The 12,061-nt window shown below is 34.5% G+C and overlaps 1 protein-coding gene across 3 annotated transcripts in view; it reads right to left on the bottom strand.

Moving 5' to 3' along the window:
- Positions 1 to 12,061, bottom strand: part of LOC114326712 (tetraspanin-5) — a 67,548-nt gene that overhangs the window by 34,203 nt on the left and 21,284 nt on the right. For all 3 annotated transcript variants that reach the window (XM_028275134.2, XM_028275131.2, XM_028275133.2), the window contains exons 6-7: positions 8,941 to 9,069; positions 6,798 to 6,848 (exon numbers count right to left, since the gene is read on the bottom strand). In XM_028275134.2, the coding sequence (XP_028130935.1) occupies positions 6,798 to 6,848; positions 8,941 to 9,069 (180 nt within the window). The remainder of the gene's footprint in view (positions 1 to 6,797; positions 6,849 to 8,940; positions 9,070 to 12,061) is intronic.

Raw genomic sequence — 12,061 nt, 5'->3', positions numbered from 1 at the left:
AGAATTATTGATATTGCTAATTTTCTTTATATCAAATACAGGGTGAGTCAAAACGCAAGTACATTATTTTCTCAGTAATGTTAAATGGAACACCCTGTATTTTATATCATTATTGAAAAGTAACATTAACGTACTTTAATTTTTATATAACATTCCCTATGCCCCAATTTATTAGTTTTCGAGATATTTTCATTTTTCAGAGCAAATTATTTTAGGTGTTTAAATTTATCTAAATTTTAAGTAAGCCATGACTGAATTGACAATTGAAGATTACCGATTATCAATCCGGTAATCAATGTAACACTGTAGCAAATTAAGAAGTAAAAATAATTTATTAGTAATACATTTTACAAACAAAAACACAACCACTACATGCAACATTTTTGAAACAATTAAAAACTATCTTTTTATGTAGATGCAACAAATAAACAAAGAAAATTAGTAATAAATTTTACAAAAAAACACACAAACACAAAATACAATATTTTGTGAAGACAATTAAACACTACTTTTGTATGCAAATGTAACAATGTAACAAATAAAGAACGAAACATAATTTATCAGTAATACATTTTGCAAAAAAACATGTTTGAAAAAATTAGAAGCTACTTTTAATAAAATATTTTTAATATTTAATTACATAAGGTGTTCAAAATTATCTCCTAACACATTTTTGTACGCCTAAAAACGATCATTGAATGAACTACTTACTCTACGGAGCATTTGTAAATTAACACATCGAAATACACTTTGTATTCTATTTTTCATCTCATCCCTTGTTGTTGGAGGTATTTTATAAACTTCATTATTAACGTAACCCCAAAAAAATCAGTCCAGTTTACTAAATTCTGGTGATTTGGGTGGCCACGCTACTGGTCCATTGAAAAATGAAAATATCTCGAAAACTAATAAATTTAGACATAGGGAATGTTATCTAAAAATTAAAGTACGGTAATGGTACTTTTCAATAGTGATATAAAATACAGGGTTGTTCCATTTAAAATTACTGAGAAAATAATGTAATTGCGTTTTGACTCACCCTGTATTTGATATAAAGAAAATTAGCAATATCGACCATCCTTGAAAATTTTGACAATACGTTAAAAAATATGGCATTAATAAACCATTGTTGTTTTGCTTATTTTTATTTATACAGGGAGTTGAACTTGTTACGATTTTCATATAAAATTGGTTATAACTTTGTAAATACCTGTATAACATAACAAACCTTTATATTTTTGTGATGGAGAAGTTAACAGGATTTCGAATTTAAAATAAAATATAGGGTGTTCCATTTAAAAAAATATAAGTTTCGTCTGCACCCTGTGTTATCGAACACCCTGTAACATTCTAACTAATTTTGTAATGTGAAGCTCAAAGGTGGCTAAAATTTTTGTTATTAAGTTTTATTGCTATCTATTACTATAGCGGAGCTATTGAGCTTTACCCTACTAATCAATCACCCTGTATAGTGTTTTCACATAGGTATATATTTTCTTACATTTCATTTATTCAAGTAAAAAATTTAAAAAAATATTCACTTACAACACTAACTTGTACTTCAATGACAAACAATTGAGCAAATAATATCAATGGGAGCGGTGGCTTTGCATGGTTTTAGAAATTTTGGATAAATCTAGCTCATAACTTGTTGTTTTAAGTTTCAAACGCGACTCTAAATTTTCATGCAAGAGAACGCTTTCTCGCACGAACATGTCGATCCAAAGATAGTTAGCACTCCAAATGCCAACGTCTTTACCTCACTGTAGCACTAGCAATATGGAAGACTATTCCATGCGTCGAATATAAGTCCCTCAATTCGCGGCATTTCTTTCAAAGCTGTCCACTTTTGTTGCGTTACGTACATACATGTCTGGACCTCCAACTCTTCCAGCTTGCTTTTCAATTCTGTAAATTTTCCACTCCACAAAGCTTTTTTAATCGATCAATTGCATTTCTAAAGATCCAGTATCAATTATTCCAAATGGCTCAACGTGGATTTCGTTACTATTTAGTGGATTTACTATGAATGCGAGAGTGGTTTTGTTGGTTTTAAATTGTTCAAATCTGCCAGCAAATTCATCTTTAATTTTTTTTTGTAACTGTGCTGAAGTAATTCGTGTAAACAGTTGCACTGGTGTTATCGCGATATTCTGGTATTTATTTATTTTGGTAAAATAAATAATATTTGCGTGTGGAACTAAAGAGCCGCAGCTTCACATCCAAAGAGCCGCATGCGGCTCGCGAGCCGCAGGTTGCCGACCCCTAGTCTAGTCTAAGGTATTAGCCAAACATATAACAATATATTATTATGATGGATTCGACCCTTTCTTGATGGAAGTTCATTTTATCTAACAATAAAACACCGAAAACTTTCGTTTTCAATACTTAATAACAACTTAATATAACTTAATAAGTTGAGAAGGGGAGAGCTGTATGTATCAAGTTTGTCATTCAGAATTATATCTCTGTATTTTTAATTTATTAGTTTCCATTGATTCTAATAAATATTGCTTAAGGTCTTTATTTTGAATATGGAGAATTTTAAACTGGTCATTAAAAGAGTGATTATGATTTGGAAGGTGAAGTGCCTACGTAGAATCGGTTTTTTTATTATTGAAAGCCCTTTTGTGTTCTGCTATACGTTTGTGTTAAGATTCTACCAGTTTGACCAATGTAAGTTTTTGGGCAGTCATCACATGTAACTTTGTATGCACCACTGTTTAAGTTCTTTTTCTTTTGGCTCCTGTTGTTCTTAATATATTTGCTTAACTTGTTTGTTCTAGAAGCTGGTGTTATTCCTTTCTTTTGGCCATTTTAGTTCATATCTTGCCTGTATATGTGTCTGAGCAAAACGTATTGGGTTTATCTCTGGTGGTAGAAAGACTAATTTCAATAACGCCACTGATAATTATTTCATACTTTGACTTACATAATATTACCATAATATGAACGAAAGCTGAGTTATATATAATTAAACAACATTATTCCATTTATGGTATTCATAACAATGAATACCTACTTCAAACACCACCCACGAAGACTCTACACTTGGAAATCCCCGGGCGACAGAACAAGAAATCAGATAGATTTCATAATGATCAATTCAAGGTGGAAGTCCTCAGTTACTAACGCAAAAACTTATCCAGGTGCAGATTGTGGAAGCGACCACCAACTCCTTGTAGCTGTATACGGAATACGTTTCAGAAACAAACACAAGCCCACTCCTAGAACTCCCGGGTTTACAGAGACTGAACTTTTAACTTTCAAAGAAAGAATAAACCCAGTGTTAACTGGGACAAGTACTACCCCCATAGATGATATCGAGACTTTCTGGGGAGGTTTTAAAAGAGATATATTAGATACAGCTAAGTAAAGTCGCCAACCCATAAAAAACAACAGTCGTAAACCATGGATCAGTGACCAAACATGAAAAATTATAGAACAAATAAGGCAACTTAAAGTTGGCAGTTTTGATTTAAACGACTATCGAAGCTTATCAAGAGAAATCCAAAGAAATTGCCGGAAAGATAAAGACAAATATGTGTCTAACATTTGCCAGGAAGTAGAAATCCACTTACATCGAAATGAAACAAGAGATCTCTTTCAGAAAGTAAAGTTACTGGCTCGGGAATTCAAACCCAGAAATTACGCTATAGAGGATGAGACAGGTAATATGGTAAGCGATATGGATGCGGTTCTGGAAGAAATACTGCACAGAACTCTATAAAGCTGAAACCTCTAACATTAATTATATAACAGAACTGCAAGTCTCAACAACAACCCTAGAACCAGATATTCTAAGGTCTGCAGTCGATGAAGCCATAAAACACCTTAAAAGAAATAAATCACCTGGTTGCGATGACATCACGGCAGAACTTTTACAGAACATGGTCTCCAATTAATGTGGAGACTGTGCAATCATGTATGGAGAATCGGCAAATGGCCCAGTGATTGGTGTACCGCACTATTTACTCCCATTCATAAGAAAGGCGTAACCACAAAATGTAGTAACTACCGAACCATCTCACTAATTTCACACCCAAGTAAAATTCTGTTGAGAATCATCAAGTGTCGCATGCAGACATACCTGGATAGACAAATACCACAAGAACAGGCAGGCTTCGTGAAGGGTAAAGGCACAAGGGAGCAAATTCTTAATATGCGACAACTCATTGAGAAAGCACGAGAATTCAAAATTCCGATGATCATCTGTTTTCTGGATTATCAGAAGGTATTTGACTGTGTAGACTGGACAGTTTTGTGGAAAGTTCTACATGAGATGGGGGTTCCTGATCATGTGTCAGCTCTGGTGAAAAGCCTATATGAGAACAGTGAAACTAGAATAAGAATTGAAAACCATAAGTCCGATCCTTTTAAAATAGGTAGAGGAGTCCGACAAGGATGTATTCTATCTCCAAGTCTTTTTAATTTCTATGGGGAGTATATAATGAGAAAAGCATTCGACAAATGGAATGGCGGTATTTGTATCGCAGGAAAGAAGATCTCAAATCTCAGATATGCAGATGATACAACATTAATAACTGCATCCGAAGAAGAAATGTCCAGCCTGCTGCAGCTAGTGGAAGCCGAAAGCAATAGATGTGGTCTCAAGATCAATAAACAAAAAACAAAAATTATGATAGTAGATTATTCAAATTCACTTCAGATAACAGGAGCCTTAGACCAGTTTGAAGTGGTTAACGAGTTCAATTATCTAGGATCCTACATCAGTAATACAGGATCTTGTGAAACAGAAGTACGTAGGAGAATAGGCATGGCCAAAAACGCTATGAGTCGATTATCGAAAATCTGGAAAGATCGCTCCTTGTCGAAGAACACCAAAATAAGATTAGTACGTGCCTTAATTTTTCCCATATTTAATTACGGATCCGAAACATGGACAATGAAATCGGACGACAGAAAAAGGATTGACGCCTTTGAAATGTGGTGCTGGAGAAGAATGCTTCGGATCTCATGGACGGAACACAGAACAAATCACTCAATCCTCCAAGAGCTTAATATTCAGACTCGACTTTCCTCTATTTGCCTCTCCACCGTCTTAAAATTTTTCGGCCATATTGCAAGAAGAAGTGATGATAATCTTGAGAGACTTATAATTTCGGGAAACATTGAAGGGCGCAGAAGAGGAGGTCGCTCACCTACTCGATGGACGGATCAATTACAGAAAGCCAGTGGAAAAACATTCTCTGAATCCATGAGGGAAGCTCAGGACAGAAGCCGATGGAAAGATATAGTTGCTCGTATTATAGGGAATCACGACACTCAGCAATGAGGAAACGACTGAGGAGGAGGAGGAGTATTCCATTTAGGTACAGTAGGAAAAATGAAAGAATACCCATGAACGAACATATAAAACACGCTGTATTTTCCTGTCACCGTGTCACACAAAAAATTGGCCGTGTATAATAATTATAATTACATGTAATAATTATTATTACATGTATTTACGCTGGCCAATTTTTTGTGTGACACGGTGACAGGAAAATACAGCGTGTTTTATATGTTCGTTCATGGGTATTATTTCATTTTTCCGACTGTATGAGTATTGGATATATCATTAAGAATAATATCCCTAAATTCCTCAAAAATCAATGAATTCCAGCAAGATTTAGAGGAAAACCTTTCTTTCCATTGTTGGTCAAGTGGACAGGTTATTTTGAAATTGGACAAGTTATATAGGGATCCTCAAAACACTTGGATATATCTCAAAAACAAAATAATCGAGACTGCAGAAGACTACGGTTTACACAAACCGTAAGTCAACTGAAGACACTTGAACTGTGGTTCAACGCAGAAAAGAACGTAACGCTAGATTTGGAACTAACGATGATTACAGAGCGTTATCGAAAGAAATACAAAGGCAATAACGCAAGGAAAAAGCGGATTACATCTTCCCAAATATGCAGAGAAATAGAAGAACATGGTTGTCCATGTCTAAAGTGGCAAAGTGAGACGATGAGTCGCCTAACAAGTTTGGAAAGACAGATCTATCTCTCAAAAAAAGAAAGTAGAAATGGTGAAAGAGTACTTGATATCTTGAAAGAGTCACTGATATCAACTAATCTGATTTAATTTCCCATGTTGGAGTAAATCGATAATTTAATAGGAACTGCTTGTGTTATTTTTTAATCCTTAACAAATCCTAACAATGTGTTAATTTAAAGTTGAAGAAAGAAGAACCTGTGATATATTTCACACTTTTTATACAATGCCCTTAATATTATATTGTTTGATTATATAAAACTAGCTAGTTGTTGGCGGCTTCGATTAAAATTTAAAACAGAAAAAGGATACTTAGAGTGGGTCAAAAAAACGTGTCCACCTCGATATTTGGCAGTATTTATTAGATTTTAGGAAAATGACGAAACAGGTCGATTTTTGATCTAGGGGAGACACATTTTTACGGTACATACATCTGTCATTTGTCAACCCCCTCCCTTCCACATCCCCCACCCCTTATTTTTAAATAGGGAATAGGGGTTGAGCTCATTTGAAAGGTTATTCAATTCTCTATTCAGCGGTATAAACATTACCTAACATAATTTTTTTATACAGGGTGTCCAGAAAATTTTTTTTTAATTAAATTAATTGACACAAAAAGAACAACGTACGTAATTTGCCCACGTAATTAAGTGTAGCCCACTCTGTATAAATATCTACCCCATAAACAATTATATTTTAAATAGTCCACAATTTAAGAAATACTGTTTGTGTAAATAAATAATTTGAAAATCACAGTAAAGTAACATACATAGGAATAAATAAATACTTACAAATCCAGGTTTTCTAACATCATATCCGCACTGTTTATTTTTAATAATCTCCTAAAACAAAGAAAACAAATAACTTTATTTTATATTCCTTGAGATTGGCTAAAATCTACATTTATTCCTATTCTAAGAAACCAAGCACAAAAAGATGTTGACTCCAAAGATCTAAAAATCATTCAGTATTTCGTATTTCTATGAACATCAAATAGAGGTAGTACAGCTCGAATATTTCAAAGTTTCCAAGTTCAAGTGCCTTAGGAAGCTGGATCAACGAGAATCTTAATCATGACTTAGAAATCAGAGCTCGATAAATCCAACTACTACAAATGTATGAATAAATGGAACACTATGTCACTCTAATTTTGAATTTGTCCGCTACATTTAACAAACTAACTAGTCCTGTCGCCAGGGGGGGTACAACGGCCTCCTGTATTCAGATGGACTTACCCAAGTTTTTTGAAGTTATACTTCTTTAGGCGCAATTGAGAGTAAAATTTCATAATACTGCGCGCATGCGCACACATACAGTATGGCGTTTAGTTGCTATCTTTCAAGTTATGTATAAAAATATATCAGTGCAAGAAAAGGTGTGAAAAGAATATATTAGTGTTTTTAGTACATATATTTATTATAATTTTTGTGTGTTTGGATTTGTCTTCTTCAGGAGTAAGATGAGTATTATTAAAACATTTTATTGTATATTTATTATACTTCACCTTGCCTGTTTGTCACCGTGAATTGTCATTAGGTACGTCCGAACCGATATAGACACAGTCATCGTAGCGTATTTGGTATAGCATTCGGCCAGAGATGGAGAGGTCTTGAGTTCGAATCCGGAGCAATTAAATACTTTTTTTTTTATTTTTTTGAAAGCGGTAAGCACAAAATTAGTTTGGTGTTTAAAAAAAATTAAAACAAACTGTTTAAAGTATATTTATTTTTAAGAAATCATATAATATAAGTATAACTTCTTACGTGCGTACAAAGTACACATGCATTCTTTTTTTTATGTATTTTGACCTGTAGAACACGAATTTTTTGGGTAACAGTTGATCCGGATGTCGATAAGATTGTTATAAACCAAGAAGTTGAGGAATCACATAACAGCGATTTCTCGCAAAACAAAACATTTTTTTGTATTTTTTGGGCCATTTTAACCAAAAAATGTTCCTTCAAATTTTTTCGTAGGATGCATAGTTTTCGAGATAAACGCGGTTGAACTTTCAAAAAATCGAAAAATTGGAATTTTTGAACCCGAAAAACTTTTGATTAAAAAATAAAATAGCAATTCTGCTTACCGCATTTGAAAGTTCAAGTCAAATTATATCGGTTTTAATTATTTGTATGGCCAAAAATATATTATTTTATTGTTAAAACAAAGCTATAAACACCTAGTGCTTGAGTGATGTTTCAATGATTTCTCATTTAAAATCGAACGAGTACGTAGAGGAGATAAAAGTGCAAGCGGGGCTATTTGTAAGTAGCATGCATTAAAACGCATGTATTAGGTACGGGAAACAGTATGTGTTTATAGCTTTTTTTAACAATCAAAAAATAAATTTTTAGCAATGCAAATATTGAAAACAGATATAATTTGACTAAAACTTTTAAAGGCGGTAAGCAGGATTGCTATTTTATTTTTTGTTCAAACGTTATTCGGGTTCAAAAATTGCAATTTTTCCATTTTTTGAAAGTTCAACCGCGTTTATCTCGAAAACTATGCATCGTACGAAAAAACTTGTAGGAACATTTTTTGGTTAGAATGACCCAAAAAATACAAAAAAATGTTTTGTTTTGCGAGAAATCGCTGTTATGTAATTCCTCAACTTCTTTGTTTATAACAATCTTATCGACATACGGATCAACTGTTACCCAAAAAATTCGTGTTCTACGGGTCAAAATACATAAAAAAAACTTGGGTAAGTCCATCTGAATTAAGAAGGCCGTTGTACCCCCCTGGCGACAGGACTAAACCTTAGGCTAGTCCTGAAACAGCTTTGAATACAGCAAACAGCTAAATTTTGTATTTCCAATTCCAATGCATAGACATTTTTCGACAGAAAAATGGGAATATGATTTTCAAATGAAATTGATACTTTCAAGCACTAAAATTATCATTAAAAAAAATATCATTTAACCAACTTACATTTGGTTTCCTTTTGCAACATGAAAATGGCACTCCACAGGCTTCCCTGCTACCAACATCTTTTGATGAACAATTGAAGTAATTGTTACGATCCCAGTCTTTGGGTCCCTCAATTCCACAACACTGAAGCTACAAAATTATCACAGTTAGTAAAGTTTACATTTTTAAAATATTTAAAGAATTACTCAAGCCCAGAGGCTAAGGTCAATAAATGCCCTAATCAACACTGATCATCATCATTCTCTTTGCCTTATCCCTATGCGGGGTCGGCTTCCCTAATTGCATTTCTCCACACAATTCTATCTTGGATCATAACAATGTTAATCCCCTTTACCAACATGTCCTGCCTTATCGTCTCTCCCCACGTCTTCTTTGGTCTTCCTCTCCTACTCCTTCCAGGAATCTGCACTTCAGCAATTCTTCATATTGGATGATTAACGTCTTGACGTTGAACATGACCAAACCATCTCAATATATGCTCTTTCATTTTGGCACCAATTGGTGCCACACCAAGACTTCCCTGAATATACTCATTTTGAGTTTTATCCTTTTTTGTCACTCCACTCATCCATCTAAATCAAATTAAAACATAATTAGAGCCATTGAAGAAAGTCACCGAAAAAACTGCCCAAAAAAGAAGAGAGATGAAAAAATAAGCCCAGAAACTAGAGAACTAATCAAAACGCGAAGTAAAATGAGAGAAAGCGAAAATACTGAAAAAAGTGCGTTAAGAGACATCAACAAGAAAGTGTCAAAGGAAATCAGAAAAGATCTAAGGAAGTATAAAACTCAAAGCATCCAGAAAACCATAGAAGAAAATAAAAGTTTGAAAGTTTTACGAAGGAAATTGACCAACGGAAAATGCGAAATACATAAATTAAAAAATAAAAACAGCGAAATAACATCAAACAGAGAAGATTTACTAAATATCGTAGAAGAATTTTATTTGGAACTATATAGGAGCCAAAGGCTGAATCAAAATAATCTGATGGAAGCGGTTTCAAAGAAAATAATAAACCAAGGCTCCGAAATACTACCAGAGATAACCACTAGCGAAATCCATCAAGCACTGAGAAAAATGAAAAATGGAAAAGCACCAGGTGAAGATGGAGTCGTAATAGAGGCCATTAAAAACGGAGGCCACATTCTTATAGGTAAAATAAAAAATCTCTTATGCCTTCATCAAAAGTCGATACCTGAAAAATGGAAAAACGCAGTAACAATACTTTTGCATAAGAAGGGAGATAAGACAGACTTAGAACATTATAGACCCATTAGCCTGCTAAACCACTTATACAAACTCTTTACAAAAGTAGTGACATCAAGAGTAGAAAAGAAGCTAGATTTTTACCAACCAAAAGAACAAGCTGGATTTCGATCAAACTTTGGGACAAACGACCATCTGCAGGCAGTCAAGTTACTAATTGAGAAGTCAATAGAATATAATAAACCCCTTGTCCTAGCATTCGTGGATTTTCATAAAGTCTTTGACACGATAAAGCTGGATAGCATTTTAGAAGCTCTAAATGAATGCCGCATTGACTACCGTTACAGTACACTCATCTATAATATTTATAAAGAGGCAACAATGAGTGTTAAGTTACATGATAAAACCAAACAAATAAGCATAGAACGCGGCGTAAGACAAGGCGACACACTCTCGCCAAAACTATTCATAACTGTTCTGGAATATGCCTTTAAGATGCTCAACTGGGACAATAAAGGGATCAAAATAGATGGAGAAAAGTTAAATCATCTTCGTTTTGCAGATGACATAGTCCTTATAACTGATGACCTAGGAGAAGTAAAGAAAATGCTAAATGAGTTAGACGCTATCTGCTGGAAAATAGGCCTGAAAATGAACTTTTCTAAATCTAAATTTATGACTAATCTGATTCCTAGCGGACAGCTGATTATACGCGAACAAGAAGTAGAACTAGTGGAAAAGTACATTTACTTGGGTCATGAAATTAGAATTGGCAGAGATAACCAAACATGCGAAATAAAAAGAAGATTAACTCTTGCTTGGGCAGCCTACGGAGCTCTGAGAGACATATTTAGGAGCAGTATACCGATCGGTTTAAAAAGACAAGTGTTTGACCAATGTGTGCTACCGGTAATGACATATGGAGCAGAGACACTGACTCTAACCAAGGCAACAGCGTCGAAAATGCGGGTTGCTCAAAGGCGCATGGAAAGATCCATGCTGGGCGTAACTCTACGGGATAAAATAAGAAATGAAGATCTCAGACAAACAACCGGTATCGCAGATGTTGTAGAACGTATCACCAGGCTCAAATGGAACTGGGCAGGACACGTCGCCAGGCTGAAAGATTCAAGATGGGCACGAAAGCTGATGGAGTGGAGACCAAGAGAAGATAAACGAAGTAGAGGAAGGCCGCCTACACGATGGACAGATGATATCAGGCGGATTAGTAAAAACTGGCAAAAATCAGCACAAAACCGTGAAGTGTGGAAACAATTGGGGGAGACCTATGTCCAGCAGTGGACGTAAATTGGTTGGATGATGATGACTCATCCATCTAAGCATCCTCATTTCGGCCACATGCATTAGTTGTTCCTCTTTCTTTTTCACTGCCCAACATTCAGTTCCGTATATCATAGCCGGTCTTATGACTGTTTAATGGAATTTTCCCTTCAGCTTTATTGGAATGTTTCTGTCAACATACAATGATAAGACTAACAAATTGTAATTGTGACAGAATGATAACTTTGACAGAAGAGTTACTGGTCCTCCTAATGTCTGTCCCACCTTGACTTTACAGTACGCGAACATACGGCAATGCAATACTTATGGGAGTTTTTAGCGCGGCGATGCCGATTTTCTTCAAAAGAATTTTCAATCGAACATTATCAGAGTCCTAAAAATGTAGGGCCCTAAAAATGTTAAATTAAAACTAACTCGGTACAGTCAATAGCATTGTAGTAAAACAATATTTTTCATTGTGTTTTTTGAGTGATAGTCATTTTCGAAAAGTAATCAGCAATTTTATAATCGATATATTATACGTAATAACTATTTTTGGTTAAGAATGTTAGAATATCCAACATTAAAAGTGGATGTTGTTCTATGGTTGTTAATTTATGTATTGACAGATCT

Source organism: Diabrotica virgifera, chromosome 5 (assembly GCF_917563875.1).
Source record: "Diabrotica virgifera virgifera chromosome 5, PGI_DIABVI_V3a".
Taxonomy (NCBI): domain Eukaryota; kingdom Metazoa; phylum Arthropoda; class Insecta; order Coleoptera; family Chrysomelidae; genus Diabrotica; species Diabrotica virgifera.
Note: the sequence above shows the minus strand (reverse complement) of the source record. Positions and strands in the feature narration are given on the sequence as shown.